This window comes from Hemitrygon akajei, chromosome 6 (genome assembly GCF_048418815.1).
Source record: "Hemitrygon akajei chromosome 6, sHemAka1.3, whole genome shotgun sequence".
Taxonomy (NCBI): Eukaryota; Metazoa; Chordata; class Chondrichthyes; order Myliobatiformes; family Dasyatidae; genus Hemitrygon; species Hemitrygon akajei.
This window is the reverse complement of record NC_133129.1, coordinates 170,546,329-170,566,764: the sequence shown is the minus strand read 5'-3', so window position 1 is coordinate 170,566,764 and position 20,436 is coordinate 170,546,329. Positions and strand designations below refer to the sequence as shown.

At 42.9% G+C, this 20,436-nt stretch overlaps 1 protein-coding gene across 2 annotated transcripts in view; it reads left to right on the top strand.

Moving 5' to 3' along the window:
- Positions 1-17,225, top strand: part of htatip2 (HIV-1 Tat interactive protein 2) — a 36,235-nt gene extending 19,010 nt beyond the window's left edge. For both annotated transcript variants that reach the window (XM_073049752.1, XM_073049751.1), the window contains exons 5-6: positions 10,548-10,609; positions 15,840-17,225. In XM_073049752.1, the coding sequence (XP_072905853.1) occupies positions 10,548-10,609; positions 15,840-16,065 (288 nt within the window). In that variant the 3' untranslated portion in view covers positions 16,066-17,225. The remainder of the gene's footprint in view (positions 1-10,547; positions 10,610-15,839) is intronic.
- Positions 17,226-20,436: the final 3,211 nt, after the last annotated feature.

Here is a 20,436-nt window from a genome sequence, read left to right as displayed (position 1 = left end):
GGTTTTGGGTTTTTGATCCTCCCCATCAACCAGGCACGGATAGAGAACGTGCTCGGAGCGATCTGTCACTGGATTGAATTTGGGAACTTTCTTTCCTGAGCCCGGCGCTGAAACATACGTTAAGTGTTTTTTATGCATAGAAAGTTAAAATATATACTAAGACAAACATTTGACTAACTGACGCTAAATAATACCGGATGTACCTGTTCCAACTTACTTAGTAAGAGAACTTCCGATTTTTTTTCGATCCCAATCCACAATAACCCATGAATGTCCTCCCATATACTTCAAATCATCTCTAGATTACTTATAATACCTAATAGAATGTAAACGCTATGTAAAATAGTTGTTATACTGCATTGTTTAGGGAATAATGACAAGAAAAAAAAGTCTGTACATGCTCGAACAAGTGCTGGAAGAACACTTCCGGGTTTTCTTGATTTGCGGTTGGTTGAATTCACGGATGCGGAACTTGCGGATAAGGAGGGTCAACTGTACCTTGTTTCTCTTGACCAGAGCAGCAATATCTCTTGCCAACTAGGGTTTCCTATTCCTTCCAGTCCTGTTCATCACTTCAACATGAACTAGCTCTGACCTCTTGCTATTTCATTTTTAAAAACTTCCTATTTTCCACATATCCCTTAACAGCCTCCCCAATCACCTTTTGGAAGTTCCTATGTAATACAATCAGAATTAGACTGTAGGACTTTGAATTGTGGACCACTGCTATTCTTTTCCATTACTATTTTACAAACCATTAGAAGATTGGATGCTGCTCTACCCACTGACACTCCAGTCTCAAACATGAAACGGAAACCAAAGAACTAGACACTGAAATTAAAACAGAAAATGCAATTAATACTCAGCATGTTGGTCAGCGTCTGTGCAGAGTAAGGCAAAGTTAACGTCTCAGGTTAATGAACCATTGTCAGAACTCGGAAAATTCAGAAAATGTGCATGTTTAAGTTGTGAAAAACGGAGAACAACTGTCTGTACTGCATTTTCTCCATGGCTTTTACACTTTATTCTGCATTGCCATTGATTTACCTTGTTCTACTACAATGGACAGTGTAACGATTTGATATATGGGAATAGTATGTACGAAAGCATTTCGTGTGTCTTGGTACATGTGGTAATAGAGCAATGCAGTACCAAGATCAAACAATATCTCTGAGATGGTGAGGACAATTATGGAGTGAATTAGTTTAACAGGAAAATGTCATAGTCCTTGATTAACAATTGAAAATTTTCAGCTGATCAGAGATCTAAAATGGATTTGTGGTAGATGAGATATGCTCGACAAGACTAATTAAAGTGTTCAATATAATTGCAGAAACAGAAGACAGGATGGATGTGCCAGGCAGTTTATAATGTCCGTAAAAAGAGCAGGTTAGCTAAAGTGTAAGCTCACTCGACTGAGGGCAAATTATGGACTTTATTTTGGTGGGGTTGGGAATGGTGCAAAGACCTGTATGGCACATGGGGATGTTCATCTATGATATCATGATGCAAGTTAGAAAACTGCAAAGCTTTTAACCTGAAGAAAAAGACAAAATACAGGAAGTGTTCTGTGGAACAGGTAGCAGGCTTAAAGATTTTCTGTTACAACAAACCAACCTCCCTCCCCATTCCTTCACAACCAAGTAAGGGAAAAAATATGCTACGTGAGGAATGGGTAGAACAAAATGAAAAGGTGACAGTAAAAGGGCTATGTGTTAAGTAGAGGTGCGTTTCACATTGCGTTATGTTATAGTAACAAGGCTGTGTGATGTTCAAAGTTCTAAGTAAAATTTATTGTCAGAGTACATGTCACCACATACAACCCTGATAATTTTTTTCCTGTGTGCATACTCAGCAAATCCATTGAATAGTAACTGTAAATAGGATGAATGAAAGAGCAAGAGCATAGAAGGCAACAAACTATTGAAATAAATATCAGGAGCATGAAATAACAAGATAGAGAGTCCTCAAAGCGAGTCATTGGTTATGGGAACATCTCAATAGATGAGTGTAATTATCCTCTCTTGTTCAAGAGCCTGATGGTTGAGGGATCGTAACTGATCTTGAACCTGGCGGTCTAAGCCTGAAGCACTTACACGTGATGGCAGTAGTGAGAAAGGAGCATAGCCTGGGTGATGAGGATCTTTGATGGATGCTGCTTTCCTACGACAATGTTTCATGTAGATATGTTCAGTTGATGGTAGAGCTTGACCTGTTATGTACTGGGCCGAATCCACTATCTTTTGAGGGATTTTCCGTTCAAAGTCATTGGTATTCCCTTACCAGGCTGTAATGCAGCCAGTCAGTACACTTTCCACTACACATCTATGGAGGTTTTTCAAGGTTTTTGATGTTATGCAGAATCTGTAGCCTTCTAAGGAAGTAGAGGTGCTGTCGTGAGTTTTTTTCAATTACATTTATATGATGGGTCCAGGACAGGTCCTCTGAGATATTGACACCCAGGAATTTAAATGTAACGGGGTTTTTTTTTCTTTTTCTTTGTTACTGTGTATGTAATCAAAATGGCGTCTTTGTTTTGTTACAAGTAGGAATGCTGGCGCCTGTGTTAATAGTAGGAATGCTAGCGTCTTTGTTATGATAAGTGCTGGAAGCTTGTTTGGGACTATAAACTGATTGTTGGTGGGGGTTTTGGGGAGTCGGCGCGATGGAGTGAGAGAGAGAGGACGGGGTGCTGGAAGCTGGGCGACGGTACGGACCCCGAGCGGGGGTCCCCGGCCCAAGGTTTTCGGTGAGGAGAGGAGACGGAGACAGAGGAGTGTGGAGCGTCTGGTCGACCACCGTGGGGGTCCCAGGAGGCGGGTCGAGGAGTTCGGAGGGGATCGAAAACCAGAAGACTTCAGTAATTGAGCTCCAACGATTGTGCACGAAGTGGTTTGGACTTTGATAAGTTTGGCGCCTTTTCTTTTTTTTCTCTTATTCATATATACTGTATCGTTAGTAATCGCTTAGTTATAGTACTCTTTATAAATTGTACTCATTTAATCGCATAAGGTGTACTGTCTGTTTTTGGGCGAGGCGGGGACATCACACAGCATCCACACCAGCTGATTACCCAGTTTGGCGGGGCCGAAGGCTGCTCCCCCTAGACTAGAACGAGTTTGAGCGATGCCTGAGGTGACCCAGGGGTTACATTGTGGGGGTGTTCGTCCGGGTTTGATTTCTGTGGAAGCTGTGTGATCGCCCTCTTTGAATTGTGTCTGCGGCGAAGAGCTGGTGTGCCTTTGTGGGTGTGCGATTGCCGGTTGACTCTGCATGTGTGTTGGGTGGGGTGGCTGCTGTTGGTAGCCCGTGGGTCGTTGTTCGAGTTCCGGCTAGCGCTGACGAAATGGTGGTGGTACCATGGGTTGTCCGTACTGTTTGGAGAGTGAGGAGTGACAGGTTGGGATGTTTCAGCTACGGTGGGCTCTGCCCGGTTGTTGGAATAATGTCCAGCCCTAAAGGGGCGGAGCAGACCTCTCAGTTGTTGGGTGAGTGGCAGTGCTTGGCTGAGGGAAAGCGACAGGGATTGGTTGAAAGTTTGAGTAGGCGGGCTGGTAGCGTTGTTAGAACTGTCGGGCGCAATTACCTCGAAGTGACAGCTGCCAGTTCTGGGAAAGTGTGGGAAAATGCGTGTGGTTCGACTGGAAGTCAAATGCCGCAGCTGGGGGGCTTATCATATCCGTGGCAGGAGATTGGTGGGAAGTTTTTAGGGTATCCCTTTTGGTTAGGAGGGCAGATAAATTGCTTGCGGAGACAGGGGGATCTGTCAAGGGGATCAGTTGTTCCGTTGATCCGAGAGGTGTCGGGAAACTTAGAGGAGGCCCAGTGGGGGAACGGCTTGGGGTCTCTGGGGGAGCACGTTCCCAGCAATGTACCAAGGAACTCCCGCAAGGAACAGACTCTATTCCTGAAGGCTTAGAGGGACCACACACTCAGGTGTTGTTACGGATGGATGGAAGTCAAGTTAAAGCCATCCTCGGCACCGGGGCACCGGTTAAGTTGCTGTACAGTTTGTTTTATAACCGCTTTTGGAAGCCTTTACCCTTGATGACATTGACGGCACTGGAGATTTGGGGTACCAGTGCTGGTGATTATAAAGACGACGGTTGTTGGTCAGTGAAAATGGAGTTCTTAGAGGCAAATGTGGAGGTGACTGAGGTTCGTGAATCATTAATGCTGATGTGTCCAGACCCTGTTGAGACGGGCAGCGTTTCGGTTATGGAGAGAACCAATATCCTGTTGGTGCGCATGGGGGCCTGCCCGGAGGAGGCGGGTGAGAGCTGTTTGGAGGCATTATCGATGCACCCAGAGTTTCGAGCTGCTTGTGCGGACGTGTGTAGCAGCATTGGGCCAATACCGAATTCAAACGAGAGCCGGTGGTGGTATGGCCTGGAGGAGTATCTGAGGGTGAGACCCTCTTAGTGGACGCTGCGAAATACCACCAGGGAGGGGAGTTGACTGCTGAAGACACCTCGGTGAGGCAGAGGTTGTGGCGACTGGCCCCTACAGCGTGGCAGACGTAGGCAGCGTGTGTGTGGATTATATTGGGCCATAGAGGCGATGGCCTATCTGAGTAGTGCGAAGAGGTTTAAGGTGCTGGATCTGAGGAGTGGATGTTGCCAGATCCCGATGAGTGAGGCCGCCAAGGAGAAGACGGCGGTTAAGTTTCCTAGGAGTCTTTCCGGTCCGAAAAGATACCACAGGGTATCTCCGGAGCCCTTGCAACCTTCCTGCAGGGCATGTGGAAGATCATGGGGGTGTGGAGGCGTTTGGAATTTTGACGTATGTGGATGATCTCCTGGTATTTGGATTTGCCTCAGGAGAATATGAAGTGAGGTCGTTGCTGGAGCGGCTGAGAACTACAGAGTTGAAGTGTTTTCTGGACACGTGCCAGGGCTGGCGAAGGTCGCAGCTCGTGAGTGTCTGTCTCTACGGAATCAAGTTTGAAATGAAGACTGAGAGACCGGAGAGAGTGATCTGGACCCATTTGAAAGATGTACAAGTTGGAGAGAACGAAGAAAGTTGTTTGACTGAGGGCCACAGCAAACTGAGAGCCTGGAGAAGGGAGCTTGCGGAGGTGAAGAAATTGCGGACAAATCTTGGAAGGGGGAAGCGGTAGCTTGAAGGGAACCTGAAGATGACCATCGACAGTTCAAATGAAGTGCAACACCTGAAGGTTGATCTGGAAGAAGTCATGAGGAGAAAAAAAGCTGGAGAGAAGTGCAGTGAATACTGAACTGGAGGGTGACCAATCTTTAACTGCTGCTTTTCAGGTCGGGGTGGAAGAAGCTGTTGGAGTAACTGCATTCCAGATTGAGATGGCCGGGATGCAGGAGTCAGAACTGCTGAGCCAGGGGCCAGAGAAGATGATAATCTCAATTGCAGGAGGCTGAAGAGACTGCAGGAGCAGTGCAGGCCACGTGTTTCTGTTTGGAGAAGATCAAACAGCAGCTACCGATCAAAGAAATGAGGATGAATACGGATTCAAAGGCTGATGGCTGGATGTGTGGTACATGCTGCCTTTTGCTGACTTTCCCTCGATTGAGGAAGAGACCTTTGGCCCTTCTTCCACTGAGTCAGGTGTAGTGGGGAGGGTTAGCTGTGTGCAGTGTGGGGTATGAGTGAGAGATTGAAAGAGGAGTTGGTAGTGGACCCAAGGTATCCCCAGCTGTGTCCTAGCCTAAGGGTTTAGGTGAAGGGGGTACGGAGGTCTCAGAAGGGTTAGGGAACGCCCAGATAGTTGGCCTATATAGCGCCTAAGGAACAGGGCGTGAGGTTTACTGTGTGGGGAGGAGATGTCACTGCTTGTGCTTGGGTTACGGTGTGTTGGCAGGAAAGGTGACGAGTTATCTAATAGTCATGAGGACATGACTTTTATTTGGTGGGGGGAGAGTGTAACGGGGGTTTTTTTTCTTTTTCTTTGTTACTGTGTATGTAATCAAAATGGCGTCTTTGTTTTGTTACAAGTAGGAATGCTGGCGCCTGTGTTAATAGTAGGAATGCTAGCGTCTTTGTTATGATAAGTGCTGGAAGCTTGTTTGGGACTGTAAACTGATTGTTGGTGGGGGTTTTGGGGAGTCGGCGCGATGGAGTGAGAGAGAGAGGACGGGGTGCTGGAAGCTGGGCGACGGTACGGACCCCGAGCGGGGGTCCCCGGCCCAAGGTTTTCGGTGAGGAGAGGAGACGGAGACAGAGGAGTGTGGAGCGTCTGGTCGACCACCGTGGGGGTCCCAGGAGGCGGGTCGAGGAGTTCGGAGGGGATCGAATACCAGAAGACTTCAGTAATTGAGCTCCAACGATTGTGCACGAAGTGGTTTGGACTTTGATAAGTTTGGCGCCTTTTCTTTTTTTTCTCTTATTCATATATACTGTATCATTAGTAATCGCTTAGTTATAGTACTCTTTATAAATTGTACTCATTTAATCGCATAAGGTGTACTGTCTGTTTTTGGGCGAGGCGGGGACATCACACAGCATCCACACCAGCTGATTACCCAGTTTGGCGGGGCCGAAGGCTGCTCCCCCTAGACTAGAACGAGTTTGAGCGATGCCTGAGGTGACCCAGGGGTTACATAAAGTTACTGACCCGCTCCACTTCCGAACTTCCAATGAGGACTCTGATTTCATGGACATCAGGACTTATGGACCTCTGTCTACAATCAGTTCCTGTTTGTGCTGCTTCCTCAACTTGTACAGTTCTCAAATTCTCACTTTTGCTGCCACGTTCCACCATGCTGTCACCATCACCTTCGTGCCCATCTTCCTTTCCCTTTCTGGATATCTCTATCCCGTGGGGTTGACTCATCGCAAACATCCATTACAAATCCATAGATTACCATGGCTATTGGCTATACTTTCTCCTGTCAAGTCTAGATTCTATTTTATCAGGCCCTCTGTCCCATTTGCTGCTGAAATATCTTCCTTCTTCCTGAACCATGGCTTCATATCTACTGTAGTGGACAGTGTTCTTGAACCCATTTACTTTCCATGCCTGTGCTCTCACACCATCTCCTGAACTGAGCAAGGATAATTTCCCTGTCTTTTCTTCCCACTCCACCAGTAATACATCACATTATCTAGCTGAGTAAGTCACAGCCTCTGGATTAATGATTAAATTCTCTTACTTTAGCTAAAAGCTTTCTCTGTATCTGGAGTGGTCGTTTCATCTATAGTTCAATCAAATGTAATGTTAGCTTGGTTTTACACTCTCATCTTCTTTGCGTTTTCCAATTTTTGCATTCCTTTACCCTTTGCTCTCATTTGTTTTGTTTCTGTCTGTCTTTGACTCAGAACAATAAGTCTATCGTAACACACCCAAAATGCTGGAGGAGCTCAGCAGCCAGGCAGTATCTATGGAAAAGAGTACAGTTGACGTTTCAGGCCAAGACCCTTCAGCAGGATTTCCAGTATCTGCAGATTTTATCTTATTTGTAATGAGTCTATTGCATTATTTTTAAACAAATACTGCTAACCTGCTGAGTGTTTCCAGCATTTTTTGTTTCTCTCCACATTATAATGTGACAGTATAGTTTGGTAAAGTTTGGACTGGAATATAGCAGCATGCTAAAGTAACTTCCAAATACACATCTTAAGGTGCATTTGCATGCATGTTTTATTCCATTTGAAGTGTGGAAAAGCCTCAAGTGTAATGAAGGTAATAGCTTAAATAATTTACTTACTGTATGTAACTTTTATTTTTGAGGCCTTAAGTGATCTTTTAGAAAGTTGTTTTTATCTTATATGATAGAACTATTTCAATGCTTCGAAGTCTCTTGTACCTGACTTGCTGATTGAGTCATTGCTGTAAGTAGAATTCTCTCCTGAGTCAGAAGATGCTTCATTCACATTACAGGTGAGGGTCCTGAGCACCTTTTGAGTTAATGCTTGTGGGAGTGTGCTGTCCTTGTGGTGAAGCATAAACAGAAATCTTGACTGCTTGTTCTTGAGATTGTTAGGAGTGGCTGTAGGCAGGCTAAGCAATGGTGTTGTTGCACAAGTAAAGGTCTGAAGCCTGCAGGTCAAAGTCCAAAGTTGGTGAGTCTGGAAGTCGAGGCCCGATGGCCGAACTCCTGTGTCTACAAGTCTGTAGATTCACTGCGGAAGTTGGAGGCTTGATGTCTGCAAGTCATTGGAAGCGGTCTGTGTGTGTGAGTGGGTGGGAAGGAGGAAAGGGGCTTATTTTGTTGTTGTTTTGTTGCTAGTTCCTTCAGGTTGTTATAGCCAGGGTGGTGATGGGGGCAAGCTCCCACTACCTATTAAATGCTCCCAATGGCATGTGCCTCTAGTATCCTCTGACAACAAATTCCAGCTCCTGGCCTTCACATGTGGCTTAGCTACTAAACCTGGCAGAACCATTTTTAGTGACAGGAAAAGGGGCAAAGGCGCGTTACTGGCGCCTTAAAGCCAGTCACTTCAGGCAGATGGGGCTTGCCGGCCGTGGTTGGCAGCTTATCTAGGACAAGGAAAACTCTGATCTCAAACCTCCGCTGCCTTGTGGCTATACCCATTCTTGGGAAAGGCTTTGGGAATACACCCCAAGGGAAAAATCCGGAGCTGGAATCCCTAAGGCGGTCCTGCATTGAGTTCAGTGCTGATTGGCAACTCCTGAGACACTGCTGGTACCATACTGTTTCTGCTGTTCCTTTGGATTCATCAGTTGTGTGGCGAGAGGGAGGTTGCTACGTGGCCAGCAGCTTGCTCTCCATATCGTTCTGCCCAAGCTTGTGTATCTAGGCAGCTAGGACACAATATCCATGGTCAACTCTGACCGATGGAGGCCTCAGTTTTGTTCTACTGAACACTGCTGGCATGCCATGTTTACATCGGAATGTGTGGCAATGCTTGTGGGCTGTCCCCAGCATATCCTTAGGTGTCTTGGTTGTTAATGCAAACAGCACATTTCACTGTATGTTTCAATGTTCCTGTGATAAATAAATGAATCTGAATCAGAAAGATTCTGATCTTGTTGTGCAATAAACTGTTGTGGCCTTGTAGAGATGCAGGAAGATTGTTTCGGATATTGGGGAAGTCCAGAACGAGGGGTGACAGTTTAAGGATAAAGGGGGAAGCCTTTTAGGACCGAGATGAGGAAAAACTTCTTCACACAGAGAGTGGTGAATCTGTGGAATTCTCTGCCACAGGAAACAGTTGAGGCCGGTTCATTAGCTATATTTAAGAGGAAGTTAGATATGGCGCTTGTGGCTAAAGGGATCGGGGGTATGGAGAGAAAGCAGGTACAGGGTTTTGAGTTGGATGATCAGCCATGATCATACTGAATGGTTGTGCAGCTCGAAGGGCCGAATGGCCTACTCCTGCACCTATTTTCTATGTTTCTATGTAGACAGCGACTGCTGAACAAATGGGGTGCAGCAGCTCAATGATGGGCTCCTGCAGTTTAAAAATAAAGACGGCACAAAGGCTGTAGTTGTGCTGATAGCACTGCGAGGAACATGATTTTATTTGGAATTGCAGCATAGAACAGGCCCTTCCAGCCCAACGAGCTGCGTTGCCCAGCAACCCACCTATTTAACACTAGGACAATTTACAATGAGCAATTAAACTATTAATTAGTATGTTTTTGGATTGTAGAAAGAAACTGTAGCACCTTGAGGAAATCGATGCGGTCATGGGGAGGATGTACAAACTCCTTAAAGACATTAGCAACAATGGAAGTCCAAACTCCGGAATGCCCCGAGCTATGACAGCTTTGTGCAAATCAGTATGCTACCATGGTGCGCCACAGTAGTTGTGCATGCTCAGCTCTGAAAAAGTATATATTGTCACAACTCTGAAAGTCAGGCAGAATGAGCCAGGAAACATTCCGGATTGTCCTCCAAATGCATCAGTTAGGTTGAACTGTGAATAAACGGCCTTGCTAATAATGAGTTAACTCCCGTGTTGATTTTTGAATTGGTTCAACACTGTTCTTTCATGGCCAGTGGTGCTATTCCAAAGAAGAACTGGATAGTTATCTCTGGCATCCTTGCCATATCATTGTCAAAAATTATGTTTGTTTGTATTAGGGTTTTGGTTGAAGATGTAGTACTGAGGAGTTTTCTGCAGCAAAACTCATGGGGTCTTTTGCACCAGTCTGATGCATCTGTAGGGCAGAAAGGGTTTCTCTTTAACACCTTGTCTGAAAGACACACCTCTGACAGTGCTGTGCACTTCAATCAGCCAAATGTCACATTAGATTATGTGCTGAAGTCTGTAGTGATGCTGAAATAGTCCAGATCATTAATCTTTAGGACAGAACAGAAGAATGAGTAAATGGATAAAATGCAAATGCAGCACAATGTCAGGACATTCTCCTTCATGCAAAGTGTGATTCACCTTCAGGTAGCACAGACAAAAGCTCAGGTTGTCAGCGTAGGAGTTCCCAACTTTTTTTAATGCCACGGAACCTTAACATTAACTGAGGGGTCTGTGGACCCCAGTTTGGGAACCCCCTTCTCCGTCTGGTTAGATTGACAAAGAAATCTTGCTAACTTAGTTCAACTAAAACTAAGTTTTTATGTTGTGTATTAAAACTGTTAACTTCTCAATAGGGTAAAGTGGAAGCTGCTATTGAAGAACTGGATTTTGACAGATATAGCATCTTTCGACCAGGGTAAGGATATTTCTGTGAAATCATCTGTAAATTTGTTTAATTCCTATGAATTCAAGTAATTAAGTGTCACCTTGGCAATGTTCATCAGATCATCTCAGCAGTTTATCAAATAACTGGTAAACCCCAACAAATGAGTGACCTTATCTGACTATTTTGTACCATTTAAAAATAACACTCAATGCTTCTTTTTGCACTTTCTACTTGTTGTGATATTCTCAGTTTTTTTTGTTTTGTATAAAACTATGAATTTTCAGCCCTATTTCTGTTTCGTTATGGCATCCCCTTGCCAACTCACACCACCTCAAAAAAAATTGTACATCAGTGATCTTAATTACATTTTTTGTTCCACTTTTTTCACATTGTCTTCAAAATTGATTTGTTTCCCTCTTGTTCAGAATTACTACTTTTACACTGCAGCCTCATCTTCTCTTCAAATTTTTCAATACATCTGCCTTGTACCAACTCCTCACTTTCTTACTTGCCATAGGCTGTCTATTCTTGGGTCATGGTTCCTAGCCCCAGTCATTCAAAGTTCATAAGTCCTGAGCTTATCCTTTCAATGTATCACATCCTCAGCTTCCTATTGGCATAGTTAAAATGTTGCTTTCATAAATTTAACTTTTTTTGTAAAGTAATTTAATAACATTTGAAATTATGCAGTTACTGTTGAAAAACCAAGATTTCTGAAGTTCATAATCAACAGGGAATTATTTAAATTCTTGCTGTAGAAATGAGCTATTTGCCTCACTGAGTCCATGATGACCATCAAGCACCCATTTAATTTTTTTAAATTCTCCCACATTCTCATCAACTTTCCTAAAGATTCTATTACGTGCAGATAAACTAAGGACATCTTGCAGTGGCCAATTAACCCGTCAGCTCCAACATCTTTGGGATGTGGGAGGAAGCAGGGGCACCTGGAGGAAACTTGCGCTGTTACAGGGAGAACGTGCAAACTTCACACAAACAGCATCTGAGTTCAGGATAGAACTGAGCTCACTAACACCATGAGGCACTGGTTTTACTAGCTGCGCCAACTGTGCTGCACTGGTGAAATGACTCATTTCCAAATTCTAACTGCTTTTGTTGATTTTGCAGACCTTCATAATTTTACATTTTCCATTCTATTTCATAATTCCATAATCCTCTACATCCTTGGATTGATCACTGGATAAGTGCAAAAAGCGATACAATTCTGAACTATGAAGTTTCATTTTATTTCTTGCCAACCTTCCGTTCCTGCCTATCTTGACAGGTGTGGAAGAGGAAGCATAACTTTCTTTGACCGTAGCGTAGTGGTTAGCGAGACACCTTACAGTGCCAGCGGCCTCGGGTTCATTTCCCATTGCTGCCTGTAAGGAGTTTGTGCGTTTTCCCCGCGGCAGCATGGATTTCCTCTGGGTGCTCCAGTTTCCTCCCACGGTCCAAAGACATAATAGTTGGTAGGTTAATTGGTTGTTTTAAATTGTCCCGTGATTAGGTTAGGGTTAAATTGGGGCATTCCTGGGCTGTGTGGTTCTAAGGGTCAGAAGGGCCTACTCCATGCTGAATCTCAATAAGTAAAAGACCAAAGGTAATGTTCCAATTTCTGTATCAACGTTATAAGGCCGAGTAGAATCGAAAATATGGAGCCCCCATGAAGTGTACACTGAGTTGTTTCTTTATTCCTGTCCCAAATTTGAGGAGGAAAGAAGGGCATCTCTTCAAAAAAAACAACTTATTTTTATAATGCACTGTACACATTCCTTTCAGTATGTCCAGAAGTCCTTTACAAGCAATGTACTTGTGATGTGAAGCTACTGCTGTAATATAGGAAATGCATCAGCAAGGAATGGTAATACATAACCCGGGTCAAAGGGATCTTAAGATTCTTAAATACTGTCACAAAATAGAAAAGCAGGAAAGTTTCACTGACCTTTCATAAAATGTTAATCAGGCCACAACTAGTGTTGGGTCTAGTTCTGCTTACTACTAATAAGGGATTAGAAAAGGTGTACATGCAGTGAAACAGTTTTAATTTGGCATGCTCAGGACCTTCATATTGTAAAGCTAGCAGCTTTTCATGACTTATGGACGTTATTCCAATTAACACTCCAGTAGACATTTAATCCATTTTAAATGTTACACAGTACAATAAATCTTCCAGTGAACCCAGTGAGTTTAAAGGTAGCAAGAGAGTAGAGACTGGAATTCATTAAAGGGATCATGGAAATTAGGGCCTCAATGTTTTAGCGAGTGTGTGGAAATCAGCACCCAATGAGTCAAATGCTGAAACCACAAGGGTGAACAATCTGAACAATCGAAGGGTGGTTTACTATAATCGGTTACTATTATAGTTGTCAATTGTTACTGCTTGTGATTTTGGGGGCAAACAAAATGCTTGATCAAAGCACTTGTAGGTGAAAATCAGAGAGTGAATTATATTGAAATGATTCTGGGTGAACTATCTTTACAGTGAAAGTAGACTGGAGAACCAGGCAACACACACAAAATGCTGCCTGGCCCGCTGAGTTCCTCAAGTATTTTGTGTGTGTTGCTTGGATTTCCAGCAGCTGCAAATCTTCTCTTGTTTGGAGAACCAGGGTTGGTTCTTCTTTAAAAGGAGATTTGGGGTGAAGAAGATTTGATATAAATATAAAAGATCATGATTTTGATACGGTCATTGAAGCCAAGATGTTCCTGTTAGTAGATGATTTGAGTTCTAGGGGAGATGCATTTGTTAGTTAGAGGAATGGACAGGAGGTTCTGTGGGCGAGATCGAGATTCCCAGATGGTATGTTGCCTCCTAGGTGCCAGAGTCCAAGATATCTCTGATTGAGTCCTCAGCATTCTTAAGTGGGTGAATAGCCAGAAGTTGTGGTCCATGTAGGTACCAATAACTTAGGTAGGACAAGTGATGAGGTTTTGCATAGAGGGTTCAGGGATGCAGGTGTTAAATTAAGGGCAGGACCTCCAGGGTTGTGCTCTCAGGATTGTTGCCCATACCACATGCTAGTGAGGCCAGAACTAGGAAAATTATACAGTTCAATACGTGGCTTAGGATTTGGTGTAGGAAGGAGGGCTTAAGATTTTTGATCAGTGGGCTCTCTTCCAGAAATATTGGGACCTGTACAGAAGGGACAGTTTGCACCTGAACCGGAAGGGGACTAATATCCTAGCAGGAAGACCCGTTAACGCTGCATGGTGGGATTTAAACTAGAGTTGCAGGGGGATGGGAACCAGAGTGCCAGCCCAGATGGTAGGGAACTTTTTGAAGCAGATGTTGGTAAGACCTCAAACAAAGTTAGGAATCGAAAGGTCAAGAATGGTGTGACTAGTGTCCTGAGCTGCGTATATTTCAAGGAGTATTGTAGGAATGGCTGATGGTGCTGAAGATAAGGTAGCTGGTTTACAAATAGAGGCAATGTGTAATGAAGAGAGGCTGTTGATAGGGCAAAATTATAGTCATCAGGATGAGTTGCAACATAAAAGGTAGACATTATTGAAAAGGGTGAATAAAGGACTGAAGGAGTTATATTTGAATGTGCGCAGTAAACAGTATAAGTTAGATGAACTTGGAGCACAGTTGCAGATTGGCATGTATAATGTTGTAGGCATCACTGATTCATGGCTGAAAGATGATTACAATTGGGATCTTTATGTCCAAAGATACACATTGTATTGAAAGGACAGGCAGGAAGGCAGAGGGGATGGTGTTGCTCTGTTGGTTTTTAAAAAAAAAAATGAAATCAAGTTATTAGGAAGAGGTGACATAGGGTCAGAAGTTGTTGAACCATTGTGTCAGGGGGCATGAAGTGTGTGACGTTACTGTAACTAGAGAGAAGGTTCTTGGGAACTGAAAGGTCTGAAGGTAGATAAGTCACCTGGAACAGATGGTGTACACCCCAGGGATCGGAAAGAGGTGGCTGAAGAGATTGTGGAGGCATTAGAAATGATCTTTCAAGAATTACTAGATTCGGGAATAGTTCCAGAAGACTTGAAAATTGCAAATGTCACTCCACTCTTCAAGAAGGGAGAGAGGCAGAAGAAGGGAAACTATAGGACAGTTAGTCTGACTTCAGTAGTTGGGAAGATGTTGGAGTCAATTATCGAGGATGAAGTCTCGGGGTACTTGGAGGCACAGTCAGCATGATTTCCTCAAAGGAAAATCTTGCCTGAGAAATTTGTTGGAATTCTTTGAAGAGCCACCAGCCAGGATAGACAAAGGAGAATCAAATGATGTTGTGTATTTGGATTTTCAGAAGGCCTTTGACAAGGTGCCACTGAAATGAGGAATTCCTTTATCCAGGGAGTGATGATTCTGTGGAATTCGTTGTTACCGGTAGCTATGGAAGCCCAGCATTTATGTATATTTAAGGCAAAGGTTGATAGCTTCTTGATTGGTCAGGGCATGAAGGGATACGGGGAGAGGGCAGGAGATTGGGACCAAGATGAAAATTGGATCAGCCAAGATGAACTGGCGGAGCAGACTCGATGGGTTAAATGGACTAATTTTGCTCCTATACCTTATGGTGTTATGGCCTAAGGGGTGCAATGACAACCTTATTTATTTTCCTGTCTAAAAGTTGGTGCTGCATGTAAGGGTTGAATCATTGTGTCGGGGGCATGAAGTGCCATTTGGGGCTTTTAAAAGAGAAGAAGATGGGTGTTAGAAGGAAAGTAATTATTTTATTTAGCAATTCAGTGCAGAGTAGACCCTTATGGCCCGTCGTGCCACACTGCCCTAGCAACCCCTGACATACCCAATTAACCCTAACCTAATCACAGGACAATTTACAATAACCAGTTAACCCACCTGGTATGTCTTTTGCTCTGTGGGAGGAAACCAGAGCATCCGGAGAAAACCCATGCAACCCACTCCTTATAAAATGGTGTTGGGATTGAACTCCATACTCCAGAACATCCCGAGATGTAAACGTCAAGCTAACCACTATTCTATTGTAGTGCAAGGAATAGGGAATGACTGGATGTCAGAGGACATTAGGCACAATACCCCTTCACTGATTTGGGATGATGTGAAAATAACGTTATGGAATGATTTAATTGTGAGATGGAGGTTTATTGTCTTGCCTGAAAATTCAGTACAGCTCTCCCTCAGTACTACACTAGAGTAGCGGGCTAGATATTTGTGCCTAAGTATATGTGAGGGGATTTTAACCCACAACTTTCTTTCTCAGAGAAATGTTTCTAATCTGTTCCTCTTTTGTTTTCAACTGCCTTTTCAAAACAGAGTTTTGATGTGTGACAGACAAGAATCGCGACCAATGGAATGGATAGCAAGAAAAGCACTTGTGCCTGTGGCATACATGTTTCCAACTGCAATAACGATCCCCATTTCAGTGGTTGCAAAAGCCATGCTTAACAATGTTGTGCTCCCATCTGAGAAGAAAGTGGAACTCTTTTCCAACAAGGGTGTTCATGAGTTGGGTAAACTTGGAGAAACTACAGAGAAGTAGCAATTTTTGGGTTTCATTTTGGAAGATGTGTTCTCTTTAAACATCATTAATCCCTCTGACCTTCTGAATTATTTGTGTCCTCACTTGGACATACTCGGATTCTATAGCTGTTGGTATGCATAGCAAAGCTCCTTGCAATTTTCTTTTAACACTGCTCTGGAAGAACTGCTAAAGAGGTGTGAGATATGGGAAAAGTATACCTTTTAGAAGGTATTTCAGTTGTACATTCAAAACCTGAGATTTTATAATCAGTCATACAACAGAATATCAAACCCTTGAGCCCACTGAATATGTATTAGTCATCAAGCACCTACTTATGCTCTCAGTTCTCCCCACATTGTTGTCAACTTCCCCCAGATTGTACCATTTACCCACAAACTAAGGACAATTTACAGTGGCCAATTAACCTGCCAACACAATGTCTTTGCAATGTCGGAGGCATCCAGGAGGGAAATATAGGAGGGAAAAGCCACAGAAGAAGTCAAGATTGAAACTGGATCTCTGGAGTTGCGACAGCTACACCATGATGCTTTCTGTTGGAATAAGTTGCAAGATACTAGTTCTTGAGTGCGTTGGCCCAACACTTTATGGCGGCTGTGAATAATGTCACGGGAAGCACTTTTGTCTAAAGCAGGGGTTCCCAGCTTTTATGCCACGAAGCCCTGCCATTAACTGTGGGGTTTTGTGAACCCTAGATTAGGAACCTCGATCTTAAACGTATGAGGGGATTTATTCCATCAGGTTTATTATTACCTAATCAGAAACTGAGCAAAATATTACGGGCAACGTTCTCTGTGTTTGTACGTTTATGCTCTTGCACGTTTTTATTTGATCTTTATTTAAATACATCAAACCTCTAGAAACACTATTCAGAATGTTCATTTTAGCAGTTCCCCCATCCCCCTTTTCTACACCACGTTTATAATGATTTTTACATAAAAGGAGAAAAGAAAGCACAAGTCATAAATCTTAAAACTAAATACTTTATTATCAAAAATGTGTATTTGTTATGTATGGTTATTTAATTACATGTTGCCTAATGTGACTTCTCAGGACTGTCACATTTCTGGATGCCTCTGAAATACTCAATAATTATTTAATAAACTCATTGCTTGATCATAATGAACTGAAAGAAATAAAGGATTTATTTTGTAAAAGAAGATGCTTGTTAATTTACTTGTTATTGGTGATTTTGCAGGTGGGGAAACTTGATTTATTGCTGAGTTGGCACAGCTGGCATCACCAACCTTTGATGCAGCTCTTTGAAAGTTACACGCCACCTTTGACAATATGGTACCAAATGAAATACTATATCAGCAGGGACGGTTTGTTTCACATATGGTAGATCTAGGAAGGGTGATGGTCACTTTTAACAGACCATCTGTTCTAAATGGAAGCATTTAGTCTAACAAGGGCTGCTATTATAATGTAGAATTTATTAAAGGTGAATGAATTCCCCAGCATGTAAAAGCACACAAGACATTTGTACTTAAGGAACAGTTTTGAGCAGCCATTATCTTTGCTGTTTTTCCTGAAAATATGGATATAGGATGGGACGCAATGTTAGATTTTGAGAAAGAAGCTGCCTTTGTCAGTGCATGCAAAGGCCAGTTCCATGGTCTTTCCCCATCTGCTAATGATGGTTGAGCGGTGTCAGGTTGGATACTGACTCCACAACATTGTACATCTCTGGATGTTGCATTTATTGTTGCATTTGGAAGGTATGCGGCAAGCAGATGTCAGATTGCATTGACTGTCCCCTTGTGTATCTCACAGTAAACTGCAGTAAGTATTGGTCAATTATCCTCTCTTCATTGTGTAATGTTTTCATCCGAAGAACTAATTAAGGGAACCAGATTCCTGAATGGACATTGAATCCGTGAACACTCACTACTTATTTCATTTAATGTTTAAATGTTTTTTATATATTAATACACACTTTGATTCAGTTTTTATTATGTGTTGCAATATCTTCTTTGGTTGTCCATCGGAATCCGATGACAACGTCCACTCCTTTAACGGTAAGATCGTTGATGACTATACAGTCCTATCCTGGACCCACAAGTTCTATTGCAGATGGGACATGCATATGTGGTAGTGGTGGTAGTGATGGCAACCATGGCTGCATTTCTCCTGGCTCTCCTGCTGATTTCTGGTTGTTCTTTCCATCTCCCGAATACGAACCCCGTCCCTACACAGCAGTCACCAAGCAATGTACTGCTGCTGCATAACAATAAATTTCATATCATATGTCAGTAATATTAAACCTGATTATTCCTTTAGGTAAGGAAACTAAAATGACTCTTTCCAAATGGGGTCTTGCCTAATCCCTGCGTAATCTCAGCAAGGCTTCCACAAGACTTCCTTTGTACTCCAATCTTCTTGCAATAAAGACCAACTTACTGTCTGTATTTTAAGTGCTATCTGAACCCTCCTAGTCTCATGAACCAGCACAGTGAGATCACTTTGTGAACAAAAATGACTTCTGTGATTTAAAAAAAATCTGCTTTTAATAAGATTAATAAGATAGGGAAGGTGTGGTCAGAAAGGAAAATCCATTGGTGACAGTTTTAACTAGGAGCTCGTGAAGAATATTGAACACAGGAGCGAGGGCTGAATCAGATTTGTCATTAGTGGGACATGAGCACAGCAGCAAGCAGAGTAGAAGGAATGAAATATGACATGAAGGTTTCAGCAGCAGATGAAGTGAAGCATCGGTAGAGCTGATGCTGTGACAGAGATGGGAATGTGTGAACTTAGTGACTTTACACTTGAAGACATCACAGAACTAAAAAATATTTGAAAGTTTCCTGGTTACATTTTGGTTGGTACATGCCCTGAAAAATACCTCTCAACAATAAGACCTGTAATATTGCACTTGTGTACTTTTAGACACAAAGGGAGATGAGGAATTGGATAAAGCAGGAAGGTGGACTTGAATCGAGATTTAGTTTTAATTTTGAATACTAGAGCGAATTCCAGCAATACTCCAGTAGCCTCCCTCTTCTCCTGTCTCTTATTTTCCTGTATTGTTCTTCATTGCATTGGAAGAACATTATTTCAAGTTCATTTCAGTTTCAAATTCTGACATGGAACTTCATTACAATGACTAATGAACCCTAACTGTGAGATTATTAACTTAAATGTATTAAGGCCTCCTGACTGGTAATCTAAGGTATAGCCAGAATGTGTATAGATGTTGATCATAAGTGTGGCCATTTTCTGGGTTCATTATTATGTGCCTTTGATCCTTCCGCTCCCTGGTATGTAGGCAGAGAGTGAAGACGAAACATGAAATTCCACAGATGAGGGAAATCCAGAGTAACACACACAAGGTCTTGGAGGAACTCAGCAGATCAGGCAGCATCTATAGTGAGGAATAAAGTATCAACATTTCGGGCTGAGACCACTCATCAGGACTGAAGACTTGTCACACCAGCGGTGAGGACTGTGAAAGTATGGTTAAGGGAGGAGTTGGAGCATTTAAAGTTTGAATCTGTGGATTGGATCATATTCACGGATTTATCTTAATATCTGAATAAATGTGCCACTGTCATCACAGACTTAAATTAAGATCTGCATTGATGAACATATGCCTTTGAGAATGTACTGAGTTTTCCCAAATCAGAAGCCCTGGATGAACAAGGAGATTTACAGATTGGTGAAGGCTAGATCTGTGACATTTAAGACCAGTGATCCAGAATCCTACAAGAAGTTCAGGAATGACCTACAGAAAGCCATCGTGAAAGAGAGAAAAAATTCCGCCTGAAATTAGACACAGCCATATGAATGACAGTTGTGACAGGGTTTGTATGCCATTACTTCCTACGAATGAAACCTAACAGCATAAATGTTCAATAGGTAGGTACACTTAATGTCAGAGAAACATATACAATATGCATCCTGAAATTCTTTTTCTTCGCAAACATCTATGAAAACAGAGGAGTGCCCCAAAGAATGAATGACAGTTAAATGTTAGAACCCAAAGCCCCCCCCGCTCCCCCTCCCACACACAAGCAGCAGCAAGGCAATGCCCCCACCCCCCACCAGCATCAGCACCCTCCACCAAGCACTGAAGCATGCAGCAAAGCATGCAGTACCCCAGAAACTACTCGTTCACCCAATCATTCAACATACCACAGGCTCTCTCTCCCTAATCAGGGAAAAAGAGATGTCCCCAGTTCAAAAGTAAAATTTATTGTTACATGTCACCACATACAACCCTGAGATTCTTTTTCTGTGGGCATACTTAGCAAACCCATAGAACAGTAACAATAAACGTCAGGAACTGTTAACTGTGAACAAATGGAACAACTATAGATATAAATAAATAGCAATAAATAATGAACATGAAATAACAATATAGCAGTT